The sequence below is a fragment of the Phoenix dactylifera genome, chromosome 15, assembly GCF_009389715.1.
Source record: "Phoenix dactylifera cultivar Barhee BC4 chromosome 15, palm_55x_up_171113_PBpolish2nd_filt_p, whole genome shotgun sequence".
Lineage (NCBI taxonomy): Eukaryota > Viridiplantae > Streptophyta > Magnoliopsida > Arecales > Arecaceae > Phoenix > Phoenix dactylifera.
The window spans coordinates 10,804,848-10,825,385 of NC_052406.1; the positions used below are offsets into that span (position 1 = coordinate 10,804,848).

General features: G+C 42.3%; 2 protein-coding genes across 2 annotated transcripts; one reads left to right on the top strand and one right to left on the bottom strand.

Moving 5' to 3' along the window:
• Positions 1-107: 107 nt before the first annotated feature.
• Positions 108-18,443, top strand: LOC103711568 (arginine-glutamic acid dipeptide repeats protein-like). The gene is made up of 7 exons (XM_026806401.2): positions 108-498; positions 1,896-2,174; positions 6,614-7,719; positions 13,270-13,573; positions 14,706-14,983; positions 15,099-15,400; positions 18,077-18,443. Exons 1-7 carry the CDS (start codon positions 241-243, stop codon positions 18,259-18,261), a joined length of 2,712 nt encoding a protein of 903 aa, XP_026662202.2. The 5' UTR covers positions 108-240; the 3' UTR covers positions 18,262-18,443.
• Positions 18,350-20,350, bottom strand: LOC103711567 (oleosin 21.2 kDa-like). Its single transcript, XM_008797768.3, has 2 exons — positions 19,503-20,350; positions 18,350-18,691 (listed from the first exon to the last, which is right to left on the bottom strand). The coding sequence occupies exon 1, from the start codon at positions 20,165-20,167 to the stop codon at positions 19,691-19,693; it is 477 nt and encodes a 158-aa protein (XP_008795990.1). The 5' UTR covers positions 20,168-20,350; the 3' UTR covers positions 18,350-18,691; positions 19,503-19,690.
• Positions 20,351-20,538: the final 188 nt, after the last annotated feature.

Genomic DNA, 20,538 nt, shown 5'->3' on the forward strand with positions numbered 1-20,538 from the left:
TGTCATGTGGGCTGAGCCTGACACTACCTGGAATTATGATTCTCCGCGAGTCATCATACCAAAAATCTCCTTGGCTTAGGATTATTATTATTATTATTGTTCTCTCTCTCTCTCTCTCTCTCTCTCTCCCTGTTCGTGCTTCCTTTCTTCTTCCTTTACCCTAGACAGGATAAATTCTCCGAGGGCGATCTGTTTCGTTTGGATTTTGGTCGAAACCTGTCTTCTCTTCTGTTGGAGCCGATGAAGACGTCGGAGTTCATGGACAAACAGATCCTGGGGTTGTCAGGATCGCAGAAAGGCGGCGGCGGCGAGCTCTTTGATCTGATGAAGCCCCAGGAGGAGCACCCGATCAATGGCAAGAAGGACGAGATCCTCCCCAGCTACGACTTCCAGCCCATCCGGACCCTAGGATCCTCGCCGCCCACCGCGTCCGCCGCTCCCCTCTCTAAGCCCTTCTTGGGCTCCGTCGACTCCAAGATGGCCTCCTCCAATCTCAAAGTATGCGTCTTTTATCCATCCTATGCGCAACTCGCATCTACATATATATCTGTTTAATGCTTTCGTTGATTGATCTGATTGTTCATGGTGAATTTATTGAACGGGAGAGTGTTATGATTTGCGCGGATTTGATTAGGTTTGTGCTAGTAAGATTTGCTTGTTTTGGATGGATCGATTTTTAGGGGAGAAGGCTTGCTGAAATTTTATCCGTTATGGTTTTAGAGAAGACCGTGAAGGTTTGGTTCGATTGTTTTTTTATTTATGTAATTAGGAACAATGATGATGCCATTCTATTTGTTTCGGAGAAAAGATTGTGGCTTTAATGGTTTTAGAGGAGATGACAAGGGTCAAGATGACTCCGTGGCTCTTTTCCTTCTCAAGAAAATATATGATGTATAATTTTGTTTTCTGTCATGGGAATTGCTCTTTATCTTATAGTAATTGGTTTCTTTTCCCTTTCTTCTGAAAAGATGGATCTATTAGGAAAAGATTTTTTTTGAATTTTTAAACTTATCTGGTTGAAAAATTGGACATTGCTACTCGTGGAACTTTTTTAATTAATAGCTCATGCCGACTTTATATTGTTGTGTTGTCAACAGTAGAACATAGAATTGGGGGCAAAAAAAAGAGGGAAATAAAATCCTCAAATCATGAAAACCCATCATAAATTTTAAGCCCACAGATTCTTGCCTAAACCATGGGATAAGTGTTGACATTGAACATTTTCATGAGGTATTGGACAACTCAGTCCGTCGGATGACTAATCAGGATTGAATTGGTGGGTCATTTTTCTGTTGGGGGTGTGTTTGGTGAACTAGAAAAAAGAAAGATGCCAACCTGTAAAATAGCATCTGAAAATTAAGATATAGTAACTATTAGTCACTAATCCACATGAAGCTTGGTGCTTAACCTTTTCCAATATGCTTCAAAGAGCCTGAAACATGGATAAAAGTAAATTGCAGTAGTTGCATGAGATCCTGATTTCTGTTTACTCGTGGACATGCATGTACTTATTTGTGGACTAATGGTTCATGATTCATGTCTGCATTGCTTCCTGCTAGGACTTAGAGGCTGATATTATCAATCCTGTCTTCTTCAAAGTTTAAGGCAGAATAATGAGATAAAAGGTTTTATAGTAAAAAGCAACAAGCAGTTCTGTGGTGATATATGATCACAATATTCATGTGGAAGGGCATCATATCATTAAAAAACTATCATGAATTATTCACTTCATCTTAAATGATATTTTATGGGAACAAGTTTACTCTGTGGGTGTTTTATGCAGGACTGCAATTATTTTCAGGTTTCCTCCCGAACCAATTTGATAGTTTACAAATTCTTCTCTTGCTGTTATTTTGCAACTTATTACTTTACTCTATCTTTTGTTATGAATGCAGAATGCGGGTATTTTAGACCCATATGAATTGATAAAGGCTAGTCATGAGAAAGAGAAGAGTGCATATGATGCGGCTACAGTTGCTGAGGTTGACCGTACAGTGAAGAAATATGCTGATAATCTGCTACATGCTTTGGAAGGTGTCAGTTCAAGGCTGACAGAGCTGGAGAATCGGACTCACCAACTTGAAAGCTCCGTAGATGGATTGAAGGTGATGATTGGGAACAATAACGGGACCACGGATGGAAAATTGAAGCAATTGGAGAATATTCTTAGAGAGGTGTGTCTTCTTGAACATCATACTTGATCCATAGCATATTAGATTGTTCAAATATCACTTTTTCATTTAGGGATCTTATTTTATGAAAATGTTGCAACGGCCAGGTTGAATCTGTGTTTAATCTGCTGCTTCCATGCTGGGCTTTTAGTATCACATTGTTTCACCAGACAAAAAGATTTCAACGGCATATTGACATTTATGTCCTTCATTAATTGGGCTATCCTTGTAACTAGGAACTAATCATACATGAAAAACATTGAGCTTTCTCGATTCCTACTTCCCATTTCTTAACAGATCCTCAGACTCTCATGATTAACTTCTGATACCATGACGATTGTTCTCTGTGGTAGTTTTCTGTGAAGGTACATTGCTGCATCACTTGTACCTGATGTGTATAATTGTAGTAGGTGCTGTTGATAATTTTGACAGTGCTTTATTAATGCTGATCCAATGTGTAAAGCATGAAGGTTTTTTGATATACCTGGGCGACGAATGTAATTTGCAGGCAAGAATATATCATAATGCTATAATAACTAGAGAGCATGTATATGTGTTTGTGCATGTATATGTGTTTGTGCATGTTTGGTGTGCTTGTGTGGTGTCTTTGTAAGTTTAAAATTAGGGACACTGCCCTATAAAAATGAAGACAGGAGTTGGATTTACTAGACCAACTACCCACACAAAACTGGAAGCAAATTGAGTGTGATTGCTGATTTAGTTATGTATCACCAAATATTTCTTAGAGAAGCATGAGTTTTGTCAGCGAACACAAGTTGCCTATGGTTTCTATGTTCTATCAAATATATAGTTTCTATATAGGCAGTCCTTTGGGTGGCTTCTTAGATACTAGGCTGTCAATGTTTCAATATTCATTGCATTTGTTGCTACTGAAGTTGTTTGTTTATATCCCCCCTGAATATTCACATGCCTATGTACTTGTGGATCTCAGTGACTCACGTCAGAGTAAAGTCCACTTACAAACTTGCATCTTCATTTCTTTTCCGATCCAAGCAACGGCTTTGGGTACTTGGTACAGAAATATGCAAGAACATAGAAGGACATCAAAGAATGAATTCAGATACTCATCCTAACAAGAGAAATATGTTGGTAATTGATGTGTTGTTTAGATTTTACTTTGGCTTATATGATGTGAGAGAGTGAGGTGTGACCGATCAAAGTATATGGTTCTAGATTAAAATTACTGGTCAAGTTTCATGACAGTCTCAAAATGTCTCCATAGTATTTCCTTAGATGTTTCCTTGAAAATTAGAGACAGCAAAAAGATGGATGCTTCCATGCAATTAATTGCTTTCTGAGACATTTGATGCTGGTAGCACCATGATGTGTATTTGTCTATGGATAGAATTGGTCGCTGGATCGTGCTATTTTTGGGTTCCTCCCAGTTAATTTGTTACTCATTGCTCTACATGATTTTTTTAGATGTTAGAATTTGTTTTGAAGCTTGTTATAAGTTTACTAAGCACTTATACGTAAATGTTGGAAGCTGCAGAAGTGCATAAGAATTTTAAAATGACTGGCTTGGTGCCTTATGTGTGTAAAGTTTTGAGGGAGGTCCAATATACCTGGGTAATCTGGATAAACAAAACACTAATTTAGATCATCATTTCGCTAATTTTTAGTGAGAAAGGTGCTAGGCACCGACTAAAGCTGAATGCAACCTATCTAATTAAAAAATGATTATCTGTTGCATTTAATGCTTCTGGATATGGAATATGGATGTTTTGCCGATATTTTTTTGCTACTAGGTCTCTCTCAACTGTAGATTAGATACCATAATGGGTAGATTGGGCTAGTATCAGATAATTAACATAGATACACAAACTAGACCAGACCAAGAAGCCAGACCTTTTGGTAGTAGAACTCATCCTAGCCAAAGAACATAAAAGCTTCGGTTGCTAAACATATTGTCGTACCGGAAGGATTTTTTCCTCCCTACACCATAGTTAACTCACGTCGTTTGATAAGATCTCAATAGGTCTGTATTCTCAATTTATTAAAAAAAAACTAGCTTAAAAGTCAAGGCTGATACTTTAATAACAAGTCTGGCGTACATTGCTATTTACCCTTTCCAGTACAGACAATCTGGTACATTAGGGACATGTGGCCTGATACAAGTCAAATCTTATGTGTTAGTTGCTGAAGCGTAGTGGTTGGTCAGTTGGAGAATTTGATAGTAAGATAATTGTAATGTGATAGTGCATGTGAATAAGTTTAATTTTTAGGATAGTACAATTCTAGTTAATTTTCTTGTTACTTGAATGCACTTTCTTCAAATAGGTAGTCAGGGGATCTGTTATATGCATTGATGAAAGGTCTAATATTACCTTATTCCTTTTCATGATTCAGGTTCCAGGTTAATGCGATATATGTTTTTTGGTACGTTAGGATGCGCGGAAAAATCATGATATTTCATGCTTTTTGAAACTACTAATTATGATTTTGTAATGTGGGTGTTTGTTGTGCCAAGAAATCTTCAAAAATTCTAAAATCCTAAGTGATTTTCCAAATTCACATTTTCCTTCCCTTCTCTTTGATCTTTTCCATCTTTGAGCTTTCTTTAACTCCTATAAAATTTTTAACCATTGAAATCCAAATTTTAAGTTCATAAATATAATAATCATGATCTTTTAAATATAAAGCCTCCAAATGCAACCTTTATGATTCAATCAACTGATTATCTTGAAGCTTTGTCCCAAGAGTTAATATAAAAACTTTTCAGGTCTTAAACATATCATTTAATGAATGGGAAGATACACTTGATAATGATGCCATGATATCATATTAGACAAGATGCCGCCAAGCAACATTCATCAAGTTGAAACAATATGTTCATAAGAGAGAGGATAAGAGCCATCCAGTTAGTGGTGATTACATCACAACATGATCAATTGATAGAGATGAAGCAAAAATCAGAATTTGATGGTAAGTCCATGGTAAGGGTAAGTTTCCTTAAAAATATGGTTGTGTATATTTTGCTAATAGAGGAAAAGTTTGTGAATAGTGGGGCCTTAAACATAGCAGAATGGAAGAAAAGGATTCATGTAGCCTACCTCAACTTGTTTGGGCTTAAGATTAGTTGAGTTGAGTCTAGAAAAGGATCGTGAATTCGTTATTTGATGATTTAGGAAAGCTGGGAAGATAGCACCTGAGTTTTAATGATTCTCAAATTTTAAGTTTGCATATGTATTTCAGGAAGGGTTGGTTTTTGATCATTGAAGATTTAAGGGTTGCAAGCTTTTAATTTGTTTTCTCATCTGAAAAGTTGAGACTGTGGACACTCCTAATAGATTACAAAGCAATGCCCCATCATAAATATCATTGACTGATTCACCATTATTTTATTATTGTAAAAAAATATTAGCAAATTGTCCAAGGTAATCCTCCACCTCATTTTTGACTCCTGTTGTTAAGCTGCTCAGGTATCCGGAGTCCTTACATCCTTTGTTGGGAGTCCCTCGGCTTTTAAATGCCAACTGTTGTAACCTGTAAATAGAATCGAAGGGAAGGAGATAAAGATTTGTTTTACAGACATACACAAGAAGATTTTACCTGTGTTAAACAAGATCCCACATACAAACTTAGGATTTGTATAGACAGTATTGTCTTCCAATCTAGTTGGGCCCCATTTATTTTGTCAGTGAAGACATGAGACATAGTAAATATACATGCAAGCAGTCATGGTAAACCTCCCTTAATTTTGGTTTTGTTAATGCAACTTGTTCCGAAGGTTGCAGTGAAGTATGTTACATTGTGTGGTGTATATACATGCTGGTAATTGTAATCCATTTCAGTTCACACGACCCATAGCTTTTGTGGCAATTTTTGGGGTGAGATAGATTTTAGCATTTTCTTCTTTCTTTGCCCCTCCACAACCCCCTCTCCTTTTTTTTCCCCGACCCCAACAAGACAACAACAATCTCCAAAGCACAAAGTACAAAACCCTCATAAAGGTGCAGAGAGATGCATTATATGGCAGTGCATGAGAACATATGGCCAGAAGATTGTTAAATTATATTAAGGTGTTTCTGAGATAGATGTAAAACTGACTCCGGTCACATGTGCTGCTTAAAAGACTTCACCTGAAACTTTGCTGGTTAATTTATTATGCTAATTTCATTCTCTTTATGTCCAAAATTTATGATTCTTTTGTTAACTTATTGATGAGTATAATTCTTGTGGTTCTTTCCTTCTCTTTTGCCATCTCCCCTCTGGGATCCAGTCTCGATCTTTAGATGAAATTGTGTGATAATTATTATTTTTTTTGAGAAGCCAATAATGAAAATTGAAATTGCAATATCTGAGAATTGTGTGATCTTCATCTCATTCAAGAGATCCTTTCCCAGCTGAATAAGATGAGGGACTGAAAAAAGCTTTCATTATATTATTATCTGAGGCAAGTGCTGCTCCATTTCATGCAGGTACAAACTGGTGTCCAAGTTCTACGTGACAAACAAGAAATTGTGCAGGCTCAGCTGCAACTTGCAAAGCTACAAGATTCTAAAGGAGGCAGGCAGCCACCAGAGAATTCAAACACCGGATGTTCGGATGCTCTGCAGCAACAGGTTCCACCACAGCAGCAACCTATCCAACAATTGCATCAACATGCGGTTCCTCCTTCACAACCGGCCATGCTTCCTGCTCTACCTGCTCCAAATGCTCCTCCGCCGCCCCCACCACCACAAAATCCACCTGCTCCATTTCCTGGTCAGTTACCTCAGCCCCAGATACCTTCTGCTGTCCCATCTTTGCCGTGCGAGCCCTACTTCCCCTCACCAGCTCAGCAGTCTGAGGTCGCACATCAACAATACCAAGTCCCAGTTCAGCAGCCACAGCCGCCGCTGCCGCCACCATCCCAGCACTACCAACCTTCAAGTCAGCTTCCACAATATTCTCAGCTTCCCCAGCCCCCACAACCTGCGAACCCCTCACCTCAGCTTCAGCCACCATTGCCTCAACACCCGGAAGAATCTGTGGGGTACATGCCACCACCTCACTCCTATCCCTCAAGCATCCGCCAGCCTGCCCCTTTTGCTCAGCCTCCAGGTGGACAGCCTCCCAACCATTACTACGGGCCGAATCCGAACATGTATGAGCCAGCTACGAGCAGGGCGGGCTCGGGGCAGGTGCCCTTTTCTGCTGGATATGGTCCCCAAGTGGGGCTTAGTTTCTCTGATTCATATCCTTACGGTGGATCCCCTTCGCATCCTAGCAGTTCTGCAATGAGACCCTCACCCTTCGCTTCTTCTGCAGCCTCATCTGGTGGAAGCAGCAGCTACCCACCACGGCTTCCAACAGCCCAGATATTACCTCAGGCAGTGCCTGCTGGGTCTAGCTCTGGTGGTTCCTCGGCGAAGAATAGATTGCCAATTGATGATGTGGTGGAGAAAGTTGCGACTATGGGGTTCTCAAGAGATCAAGTCAGGGCAACTGTGAGGAAGTTGACGGAGAGCGGGCAGTCAGTCGATCTGAATGTGGTGCTGGATAAGCTGATGAATGATGAGGAGATCCAGCCCCAGAAAGGTTGGCTCGGACGCTGATCATGATATTGGCTTCTTAATAGCTTGTGTATATTCCACTCTCATGAACCCTTTTTTTCCTTCCCCCCTCCCCCTCTTTTCGTGTATTGTTGGGATTAAGTGGTGCCAAAAACTCTGGACGCAGCAGCAGATTCTGTATTTAGCTGTTAAAAAGTGCGTACGAAACTCCTGTGTTTTATCGGTTCTTTGATTGAATAATTGCTCGAATTCGTTTGAAACATTGATTTCCTTGATTTGAATTCCTGAAGAAGGTGAGACCGATGCTGCTGCCGTTCATTAATTTTAGCGCTCTGCGTGAAGGATATCATGTCTTAAATATACAATTTGGCATCTGGAAGTGCATGCAAATTCCTCTGCACCCGAAGTGCAAATTCTTAGCAACAGCAGAATCTTTTTACAGGATGGTTTTAATCTCAAGATTATGGGACGGTGTTGGTTGGTTTGGGGCCCCATCTACGTATTCCAATTAGCCGATTCCGCTATTCTGCCGAGATCTGTGCAAGGATGGGAAGGGACCAAGGAGAGGAGGCGGCGGGGGGAAGCCATCTTGGAGAGAGCAAGAGCCTGAAAAGACCATCCAAAGATCTTTCAGGGCAGACGAAATAACTGACGATTTGTCCCAAAAACAGTTCAGGATTGTGGAACGTCCCTTTCTCCAACCAACCAACCAACCAACCAACCAACCAGCTGCTTCCACTCTGCTAATCTTCTCGGTCTGATTTATTCCAGTGCACGAGCAAGAAAGCAAGCTCGCTTGAAGGCCTCTCACTTTCTGAGGAGCGTGAAGGTTTTTGCTTCCAGCAATCGCAGCATGCTTAAATTGACTTCCTCATAACTCTAGTATTACTAATAGTACGGTAAATGATGGATACTGGTCAAGCACGGGTTTTTCATGATGGATTTTGGGTTTGTCGGTGATCCTCGTCCGATCATCCGGATCTGGTCGGGGTTTCAGTGCAGCGACCTGACAAGGAACACGATGCATCTGATCTTTTACTTCTTACAGAGGAATATGATTATGCCATGTTAGATACTTAGATGAAGATCCGAGGATGGATGATATATTATCCCTCTCCACCCGGTCATCCTGTTGGTTCTCTATATACTATGGAGCATGTTATTAACAAATGTGTTCCAAAAATCTATGCACTTCAGTGTTGGTGGTATGTATGGCACCTAAAAATTACTCTATCTCGATAAAATAATATTTTTTACTAAATTTTATAACCAAAAAAATTTAAAAAATCAAATTGATAGACAGCCCTACATAAAGCGCGCAGCACAGCTAGCCGAGCCAAGCATGCATATGGCCACCAAACCACTATCCTTAAAATTCAACATCGTCTTAGAAGAATAAGATTTCTATAACATGATTACATGGGACTGGAAAAAAAAAAAGAAGAAAAGAAATATTTTGAAGCTTTAGAAATAACAAAAAAAAAAGAAGAGATTTTTCAAAATTGAAAATTTCCAACATTTATATTTTTTAAATTATATGGGACTTCTAATTCTTGACAAATTCATATTCATGTTCATGGCTGGTTGATCCATCGGATTGCTGGATTTTGAAAGTGTACTACTTACTAGTAGGATTGTACGTCTTGATATTTGCAACGACTTGAGCCGCCCGAGAGATCCGCATGGTCTTGGCCTTATAATCATGGCTCGTGCCATTCCCATTCGTGGAGTTGTGGTCCTTGGGTTGGATTCTCGGTATCCATTCACATGGGTCCGAAGGCTCTTTTTTTCTTCCATCCCCAAGCCGATCATGGTTCCAAAAAGGTTCTCGCTTCGCCTGTTTGCTCCGGAGAACGCACACGCCCAACGTTGCAATCATCAATTGCTTATCTCTGCTTCAACTCTATGTTCTCTTTCTTATGGAGACACATGTAAAGTAGGCTGGGTGGACATTGATGGTGTAGCCTTTTCGGTGAACAGCGGTGCGGTCCGGATAGTTGCCATCCACTACATTCCAAGTCTTGTGGCTGCCCAATGAACACCAACTCGGCCCATCTCAAACAGACACGCCTTTCCAATTGCCAAATTTTGTTGGCTCCGGTGCTTTGGCTAAGTTCCCAAACCTCCCCTGGTTTTAGATAAGGGATGGGGAAGTTTCACCCGCAGGAGAAGACAATGTACCCGGACTCATTTCCTTACAAAATACTTGACGCCAATTTGTGTTCCTAAATTCGTAGTAACCCCAAGAGTAGGTCTGTTTGCTTCCCCTCTCAAATTTCTCGACGCCAATTTGTGTTCCTAAATTCGTAGTAACCCCAAGAGTAGGCCTGTTTGCTTTCCCTCTCAAATTTCTCGGATTTGAAAATCTGCGTCTCCATCCTGGCCTCGGGCACAAGCGGTGTCCATCCTGCTCAAGAGAACTTGTATTACAAACCAACCCTACCATCCTTTTTATGTGCGGCAAAACTAAAAATAATCTCTATCCCGGATAGATCTCCTAAAAAAAATAGAAGAGAGAGAGAGGGGGAGAAAAAAAAATTCAAGTAACAAAAACGTGGTAATCTAGGCTTTCTCGCGTATGCATTGCAGATAACCACGTGCGTCAAAATCATGTGAAATATCGTCATTAGACTAGATGGCAACAGCATTAAGGGCTCGTTTGGTTCGCGAAAAAAGAAGAGGAGAAAGTGTGGTCAACAGAAAAGTAATGAGATGCCTCTTATTTGGTTGGAGTTTTCAAAGGAGAGAGAAAGAAAAGTTATATTTCCATGAAAATATGATTCCCACGTTTCATAAAAAAGTCTTTTTCATGAGAAATATAAAAAAGTTACTTTCCCATGAGCTGAAAATAACTCCATTTTTATTTTTTTTCAAAAAAGTCATTCAGTATTAAAGAGGTATTAAAGACTTAATAAAAATTATATATAATTTTTTCAGAAAAGTAGATGGTCAACTAAATATAAGTACTCTTAAAATTTGTTACTTTTTTATTGTCAATCAAATATACCAAAACAAAAATTAAAATATTTTTTTTAAAAAAATTTATATATCTTCTGCGAACCAAACAAGCCCGAGGAAGGGAAGAGAAAGAGGGATGGCGAGGCAGACAAAACCAACGGGCGATGGAGTGGAGCGATCTCCATTTAATGATTGGCGTCGCACCTTTTTGGCGGAGCACCAACCATCAACTTTGAAGGTAAAACCGTCAATTTTGAAGGCGAGCACTATCGTCCTATCATAAACTTAAATCATCAGGTGGAAGTGGTCGTGGCACAGTCTGCCAGCAGCCACGTCAACCATTCCAGCCGCCAGGAGCATGTCCATCGTGAATCTCGCTGTGTCTAATTTAGGCCCAAACTGGCATCCAAATCTTCCGCTGACACCCACCGTCCCTCTCCACTCTCCGGCTCATATGAACTCTAATTGATGGGACCTTTGAAATCATATGATGCTCAGAACCTCATCAACCTCATTAATTATTTCTCCTTCATCTCCTTTTCCTCTCATAAACTTGTTGTTAAAAAAAAAAACAAAAATTAAATCTTAAAATCCTCCTCAACCTCCAAGATAATAATACTATATTGTTACACGTCTTAAATTCCTCCATATTTAAAACAGCACTAGCGCTTAAACAAAAAAAAAGGGAGCGAGAAAAAGAAGGGGGAACAAAGGGAGGAGGAGCCGCTTTACCTACATTAAACCGCTCCCTTCGTGCTTCCAAAGTTCCCTCTTTGGTTTCCCTTCCGGGGTCTATTTATACTTATACAAATAAAAAAAAAGTTCTTTCGGATGGTAGGAGGAGGAGAAGGCGGAGGAGAAGGAGGGAGACGGAGACAGAGACAGAGAGAGAGAGAGAGAGAGAGAGAGAGAGAGAGCCGGTGTAGTGAGGAAAGGGTATCGGGAATCGGTGGTTTAGGCAGCTATCCTCCTCCCCTGTTCCCCTTTTTCTCTTCTCCCTAGAGGAAGGATTTCGAAATGCGCCTCCTTTCCGTAGCTCACCGCTAGATTTGAAGCAGAAAGCTGAGAACGTTGGAAGCTTTTCTCTCCTACGGATCGTCGTTGCAAGCTAGCAGAGAAGGCAAGATAGTTAAGGGGGGTTGTAGGTCATCTCGGCCGGAGAACAGGAAGCTTATCCAAATAAACCGTCCGAAAAAGGAAAAGGCTTTTATGTTGCTCGGAAAAGGAGAGATCCTAGGGACTCCAAGCTCGTCCCCTGCCAGAAAGAAGAGCAAAAACAGAGGAGCCCCAGAAATCTCCCTTCCTCGACCCAAGGAGCCATCTGTCTCAGGAGGAACGGACCCGCAAACTGGAGAATCCAGAGAGGAGGACGTCCTCGAAATCTCAGGAGGAACCGAAACGAGGAGGAGGAGGGCTCTAGCCAACGGAAACGGGTATCAGGGGGTTCCAGTCGCTCGACGGACCAAGCTCGAGACCTCCGGCGATTCGCTCTCCCCTTCAGTACAGTGTATCCCCTCGTCTGCTGGAATCGGAAAGGAGGTGCCTTTCTGGAAGAGAAGAGATACGGCGATGGCGAACAAGGGGAAGGCGAGCCAGGGGGGGAGGAGGAGGAGGAGGAGGAATCCGGGACGGATTTGGGGGCTCGCCATGTTCGCGTCCGTGACGCTGAACCTGGCCCTCTTGGCAGTCCTCATGGGGCCTCTATATAAAGGCGGCGAAGGGCTGGGGAGTTGCCCAGCCGGAGGGGGCGGCATAGCGCTGGAGGAGACGAAGGTGGCGATGGACGCCGCCGCGCCGGTGCCGCCGATGGAGCAGGATAAGGAAGACATGGCCGCGGGGCAGGACATCGACGTCAGCTCGACCAGCGGCACGCGCCCCGTCTCCTGGGACTCCGTCATTGACCTCGTCCAGTGAGTACTCTTACCGCCCTCTCGCCTTTCTTATTCCACCGTTTTGGTCGGATCCCGTCACCGGAGGTGACGCGATGGCGACGGGATCTTGGCTCCGAATGCGTGCGATGTCTCGCGGGTTCTGGTGCGAGGTTGAGAGAGGCGTGTGAGCGTCTTCATTAAGGCTCTCTTCCAGGTTGCTGTCAGTGGAACTCTTTCAGGCGGTTCAAAGCAGTTATGGTGCTGGCCCGAGAGAGAGAGAGAGAGAGTGCTATTTTCGTAAATAAATCGACCAGGTTTACCGTGTCAATTCACCAACCTATCTATATTCTTATTACTTGTAACATTAGTTACTCTATCATGATATTGATTTTTTTTTTTTTTGAAATATAGAAGAATTCTTCAAACAGTCATTATGATTCTCCTTGTAATTCTTTTCTATGGCATTACTAAAACTATTCAACTGTTCATAAATTCAACAACTTATTTGCGAAGTATGCATGCGCTATGTTCCTTTTTTTTTTTTGCTTGCTTGCTTGCTTTAAAAAAGACTTTTTTTTATATGGTACAACAAAAAAAAAAGACTCTTTTGGATTTCAAATTAATGATGCAATATCTTACTGTTGATGGTGGAGTTTTTCCATTGTGGATTTCTTTTCTAATACATTCTCCACATTTTGTTCTGAATTCCGAACCTTCAATTGCCCCTTGGTGTACCGTTCCTGGACGCAGTGGAGACCCGACCATGTTTGAGTCATTTTGGAAGTGGATGGGGGAGCGAGGCGCCATCGTCATCCCGGCGTGGCAAACCATGAGCTACTTCTCAGACGTCACCAACGTATGCTGGTTTCTGGAGCCTGAGTTCGCCAAAGAGGTCCGGCGCCTCCACAACCTCGTAGGCAATGCTGTGACCGACGACCGCTACATCATCGCCGGCACCGGCTCGACCCAACTCTTCCAGTCTGCACTCTATGCTCTATCTCCCTCCAACGCCTCTGAGCCCATCAACGTTGTTTCTGCTGCCCCTTACTACTCGGTAAGCTCGGGGAATCTCTATTGTCTTTTATTTTTCCTTTGGTGTTGAAAGATCGGCTTTACCTGTGCTGCTGTGCTTCTTAAACAAGAAGGATTTATTCTGTTTAACGCAAATCTCTTTAGTCAGTGGGCACCGTCGCTGTCATATCATTCCTTGTTATTAAATACGATAAGCACACGATATAGATATAACGAAGGCGATTATCTTTCTGGGCCATACCTGCTTGTCCCTGATGCTTGGTGCCCAAGCATTGGTTGCAACTTCGTTTTTAATCGAAGTTGACTGATGCTTCTCATCTTATGTCTTCCTACTGCGATTGTAACCTGGTTTTTTATTTGGAGTTTAATTCCAATCTTATGTCAGTCATTCATGTTCCTGAAGTTCAAACAAAACAATATGGGTGCCGAGCTTCTTGTTTCTGGGTAGCATGATCGACCTAATGCATGTTTTGTAGTTCCATGGGATCCATGCAATTTCTATTTTAATTCACCTGAATCATCTAATTGATGCATTTCTGCTAGAAAGCAACCATGATGCGTGCATTTCTTTGTTCCTAGTAAAAAGAAGTTCAACTTCCGTAGCCCGATGACATAAATCAAATGCCAGATTGGCTTTCGATGATCCAGTGGGTCCACAAACTGCATAGGTTAAGCAACTGATAGGAGAATGAATCTTTTTCTCCCATTCCTTTGACCGGATGTGGGTGCTTGTTTGTCATGAAAGTTTCTGAAGCTTCTTGCGGCCTTCCGCTCGTGTTCTTAGTTTGCCTGGGGCATAGTTTTCTTATAGTTTTTTTTTCATATAATGTTCTGATATGTCTTTCATCTATCATTGCATCTTCGTAATTAATTAAGATCTTTCTAATCTATGGCTATCGAAGTGCTGCGGAAGGCTTGATGCACCCAGTTCCATTTGGCGCGTGCAGTGTTTACTACATTTTGTGCCTCCTGTCCACTATCTGATCTATTTCTCATAGACACCACTGTGTTGCACACAATTGCATGCAGCGAGCACTATAATCCGACCAGGTTGATCTATAAAGATCCTGATGATTTAGGATATTCTGCTGTTTTGGACTGAGTGCTGCCTAGGAATATGATCTGCGAATTGAGCTTGACTTCTCTAACTGCAGTCCTACCCAGCAGTGACAGACTACCTCCAGTCAGGGCTTTTCCGGTGGGCCGGGGATGCATACGCCTACAAAGGCGACAAATACATTGAGCTCGTATGTTCCCCCAACAACCCTGATGGCTCTATACGGGCGGCGGTGCTGAACTCCGATGCCGGAAAGACAGTCCATGACTTGGCCTACTATTGGCCTCAGTATACTCCCATTAGCGGTCCAGCAGACCATGATATTATGCTCTTCACAGTCTCGAAAAGCAGCGGCCATGCCGGAACTCGACTTGGGTGACCATCCATCTTCACCGTCTAGTTTACCAGATTATTGTGATAGTTAAATCTCACTAGTCTACCGTTATTTTTAACTTGAAATTTACTAGCTAGGATGGTCTCTGATGACCAGGTGGGCGATAGTGAAGGACAGAGCTGTTGCTAAGAAAATGGTCAAGTTCATCGAGCTGAATACTATTGGAGTGTCCAAGGACTCGCAACTCCGAGCAGCAAAGCTACTTAAAGTGGTCTCAGATGGTTATGAGCTCCCTAACACTGAGAACAGAAACAAGTTCTTCGACTATGGCCGACGGCTCATGACCATGCGGTGGAAAAAGTTGCAAGAAGCTGTCAAAAATTCAGGCATCTTTAGCCTACCCGAGTTTCCGACCGGCACTTGCAAGTTCACCGGAGAGAGTACTGGAACCAATCCTGGTATGCAACTCTAGCTGCTGTACACCTCTTTTCTAATACGTAATAAAACTGGAATGCTGCATTAGTTAGCTTTTCATGAAGACCTCCTAAGCTAGTTTGCTTCCTTCTTCTGAATCAATAATAGTAACCTGACCCTACAAATGTTCGAAAACTGAGGATCAATCCTGTATTGACCAAGGGTGGAGGATTGAACCGATGAAGGGAATCAATGAGTATGCATGTACGCAGCCCTAAGGATCTTGATACAACCCTTTTTAGCCTTCAAACATTCTTTTAGGTTTCTTGTAACATTTTCTTGTCTGAATACTGTGTTTTTAAAGAAAATAAAATATGGACATCAAGTTAACTAATCCTAGCTGCAGTTTCACGTATGTGCTGAGACTACAAATACGCATATTTCATACAAATGATATATTACACACTCCAAACTTTATATTAATATACAGGCATCCATATTGGCATTTGAAAATTAATTAGATTGCTAAGAACCACAAATCCGTAAAGAAGGGGCATACCAACAATTACAACTGATAGATCCATCAGTCACTAAAGAAGACTCAAGGTAGAACTAATCATCCAAGAAAATAGCATATAAACATATATACGTAATAGCAATCAATAACAAAATCATATCGTTCGAAATCTTAATACAGTCCCTCACTTTTTTGCTATTATGAGTGCTGCTCTAGTGTCATATACTAATAATGATGTTCATGGTAGTCCCTTATGCGGTGATTGTGCTGTATCAGCCGATCAACCTTATATGACCATTGTGAAAGCAGCACTCTGGCCTGCTCTAGAATCCTGAATATACCCTCCATATCTCCTCGGCTCTATCTGAATGTTTAATTCCTATATGCATTATGTACAGAGGTCGACCAAGTTACTTTTCATTTTGAGGTTTTAATTCTTATTTTTAAACATATATATTTATATTTAATTAGTTATACATTAATTCTTAAATAAAAATGAGTTTACTCGTGAAAATGATATCTCGGTTATTAATTTGCAATTATCTAATACTTCCAGTATATTTTTTAAGGTATAATATTTCTAATATATTTTATATAATTGTTTGAAAATTTGCTAAAAATTAATATTTTTTGCAAGCAAAAAAACTTTTAGACTCAGAATATAGCCCACGGTTAGCTATCATACCATATATAATATTTGAAATATTATGTAAATAATTAAATTTTGAAATTATGAATAAGGAAGAAAATTAAGTTTAACTCAGGTTTTTTTGTAGATGGGCTTTATATACACAAAACAGGAACTGGACGGATATATATAATACATTCGTCGGGTTCGTTTTTCCATTTATTTAATTTTCCAGCCTAGGCTTGAGTAAAACTTGAACATGCCGAACTTTATCCCATTATTTCTGAAATTTAGTAGCTTGCGAGTATCATAATTACAAACATGATACGAGATTTTACTTATGAATTTTATATATTTAATATTTTTTACATTGCACTTCGGTATAAATAATTTTAAAAACAAGTAGTAGCTCAAAAAAAAAAAGAAAAAGAAATTTAGTATGTATGTTGAATAAACCATTCTCTAAGTCATTTCCAGAAATCATTCCAAACAAACATCATTTGATTGGATTACTTTTGGACTAAATAAGGTGTGAGTTTTGGGGTTAGATCCGGAACATCCAAAATTCTAGTATTTGAGCTTGGATCGATGCTCTCGAGCATGAAGCCAACCATTATATGACCATTTTGAAAAAATTTTGCGGTATCTCCTCTCGGTTTAGTGATTTTGGGATACTTAGACCCGGATTTTGAGATTTTTTTTTTTTTAAAAAAAAAAAGAGAAGGAAGGAGCAAGTTTCTTACCTCAGTGGGATGGTTTTTGAAGCTTAAATATGTGGATTTAAAGTGGAAGAGCTCGAGATGCCAAAACCCCAACCTTCCTCACCTCCTTTTTCCTGCGTTTTCTGGCCATCAAACCATGGAATAGAATCTTACCAAAAAAAAAAAACGAATAGAAAAGGGGAAAAAAGGGAAAACAATGGGCCCCAGGCATTCCCAGCGTACCGGCCCTGAATTACAAGCGGTCTAGGTACGAACCGACAGTGGTTCAGCCTGAACCGCTTGGTCTGTAAGCGGTTTGGGTGCGGTCGCTCCTGATCCGCCTCTGAACCGGGCAACTGGCCACGGGTGAACCAATTCCTCTTTAGTTCAATCCGAACCGTGTATCCAACCGAGCGGTTTTCCAATTCTTATATAACTACCGATTCCTTTGGTCTCATCAATTTTCTAGATTCGATATGCATTCGAAGACAGATAGGCTGTGGCGCCTTCAAGATATCTCGTCACTTTTTATGGCGCGTTCACGTGGAATCCAATAGGTCTTGAAACTCTAGTTGGATTTCCATCGCACCCTGCTAGTCTTGCCATGCTTTAATACAATGGATAAGTTATTCCTTTGGATGTCATAAGATTTTTTTTTTTTTTGTCCGAGAAATATAGCATACATCTTCATTTGTTCATCAGCATAAAGATTTAGATGTTACTCAATTTGACCAAGAAATCTAATTGAAGTTGAGGGAAATAATTATGGCTGGAGTCTGGTTAGTTTTATTGATAGAAGATTAAACTAAGCTAAATTGTTCATGCATGATCTGAAGTTTTTTCATCATCTTTCGTTTGCCTTGACTGCGTGCAGCTTTTGCATGGCTGAAGTGTGAAAAGGAGGGGGTAGAAGACTGCGCGAGCTTTCTAAGGAGGCATAGAATACTTACTAGGAGCGGTAGGCACTTTGGAGCGGAGCCGAAATACGTGCGCGTTAGTATGTTGGATCGGGACGAGACCTTCCAACTCTTCATTGAACGGCTGTCCTCCCTTAACTGAGGCATCTACTTTTTGTTTGCCTGTAAGAAAAGCTTTGACAGGGGATCAAGATCATTTTGTATATAGTGTTTTCTTTTCTTTCTTTCCCTTTTTTTTTTTTGTTGCCCCCTTAAGTTGGTCTTTCCCCTTGTTAAAGACTAATTTTCCTTTGTAATTATACTACAAGTGTTTTCCTTTGGTTACGTTTCCTTCCAAGATATATATATAATCTAATTCATGTAAGTAATATTATTCTTGATAACAGAGCCTTGGGGACTTGGAATTAGTGGGCCAAATTTACAATTGAAATTCTATAGTTATCGATAAATAAATTCATAAATCAATGGACATAAGTTGACAGCAATCACTCTTATCCATTAATCAACCTTCGGAAAGGCAGCTTTATTTCTTTATTTAGAAATGTTTGAGAGCTCCATCCATATTTGAAATCCTACATCCATCAATAGTAAATTCACAAAGCGTTGAATTAGTGAAGAGAATGATTAAACTTGATGGTAGGCAGTCTTATATAATTACTTACTGATGTGGGGTCGGAACCCCGACACCAGCCCACACACCGGCCGAGCAGGGAAAGCATCTGCGTCCCTCCCGAGGTATTGTCCGCTCTGGGATTGCCGCTTCGGGTCTGCGGGAGGTCGCCCAGGAAAGTCGCCCAGGGCCGGAGCCCAATGACAGTCCCAATGACAGTCCCGAGCCCTGACGGCGCGGGGGTCCGCGGAGGTTGCCCCCTACCCTCACGGTTTTGTCCTATAAAAGGCGCCTCGTGAGGAAAGGTTTTAGGCCTCCTCATTATAAGGCACAGACCTTTCCGCTGATTAGCCGATGTGGGACTAAACTGGGAACCCCATCCCACAACACAGCCCCCTCAGTGGGAAGGTCTGTGCGTGGCCGGGGCCCTTCCTCTAGCGCCATCTGATGTGGGGTCGGAACCCCGACACCAGCCCACACACCGGCCGAGCAGGGAAAGCATCTGCGTCCCTCCCGAGGTATTGTCCGCTCTGGGATTGCCGCTTCGGGTCTGCGGGAGGTCGCCCAGGGCCGGAGCCCAATGACAGTCCCAATGACAGTCTCGAGCCCTGACGGCGCGGGGTCCGCGGAGGTTGCCCCCTACCCTCACGGTTTTGTCCTATAAAAGGTGCCTCGTGAGGAAAGGTTTTAGGCCTCCTCATTATAAGGCACAGACCTTTCCGCTGATTAGCCGATGTGGAACTAAACTGGGAACCCCATCCCACAACACTTACCATCGGCGTTGGTGGTAGGGCGGTGCTTTCTCTAACAACAGAACTGACATCAGACACAGAACAGTCTATAAGACCGACCAAGAACTGAAGCGAACTAAACGAGAATGTCACCCATGTACAGAACAACACTTCCATCCCAAATTAACAGGCCGCCGCCGCCGCCGCCCGCAGCAGCAGAAGACCAGGTTTTACGTGCTGGCCACCTCTTGGGCTTTCTCCTGGATCCCCTGACCGACGCCCTTGGCCCGCTGCCCGACACGGCCCGCCGCCTCCGCCATCCGCCGCTTCGCGTGCTCCATGCCCTCCGGCCTCCGCCGCCGCCCCCTCATGTAGCTTACCACCCACGACAGCGCCACTAGCGCGGTCAGCCCCAACGCCCCCGACGCCACCAATCCCGTCACCGCCAGCCCTATCGCCATCGCTGCCGGTACCAGCACCGGGCTGAAGAGCACGAACAGCGGCGCCGCCACGGCGAGCCCGATAACGGTGCCGGTGAGGGTGATGCCGGAGAGGGCGAGAAGGATGCCGCCGATGGCGAGGAGAGTGACCGCCACCAGGACTTGGGAGGCCGAGGGGACCTTCTCCGGGAGGAATATCTTGATGCGCTCCACTGCCGCCGGCGGTGGTGGCCTGTATTGGCTCTCATACTCCGTCATGATCGCCATTACTCGGCGATTTGGGGAGATCCGGGTTCATCAGGGAGAGCAAATTTGGGTTTTAGAGGGAGGGGGAAGCGGGACACGTGTGAATGGTGCTGCTGCGTGTCTTGCGGAAAGGGAGCGTCCGGCTCTTGACTCATCGCCACGTTTACATGGAGGGAGAGCGGGGCACGTGTGATACTGCTGACGCGTGTCTTCTTGGCCGGTTTCTGCGGGCATCCGATGGTGCGTTCCTCCGGCATCGTTTCTCATCTATCCCTCTCTTTCTTGACCATTTTTTGCCTTTTTAACAAAAAAATATTAAACTATTTGTATTTGTATCGAAAAGGAGATATATACGAAGCATCAGGCTGCTTTATCAATGGAAGTATTTAATG

Excerpts from the sequence above, each read along its gene's own strand:
- LOC103711568 (XM_026806401.2), top strand. The coding sequence starts at position 241 with ATGAAGACGTCGGAGTTCATGGACAAACAGATCCTGGGGTTGTCAGGA. Across the intron at positions 499-1,895 it reads TGGCCTCCTCCAATCTCAAA|AATGCGGGTATTTTAGACCC; the intron begins GTATGCGTCTTT and ends TTATGAATGCAG. Across the intron at positions 15,401-18,076 it reads GAGTACTGGAACCAATCCTG|CTTTTGCATGGCTGAAGTGT; the intron begins GTATGCAACTCT and ends GACTGCGTGCAG.
- LOC103711567 (XM_008797768.3), bottom strand. The coding sequence starts at position 20,167 with ATGGCGATCATGACGGAGTATGAGAGCCAATACAGGCCACCACCGCCG.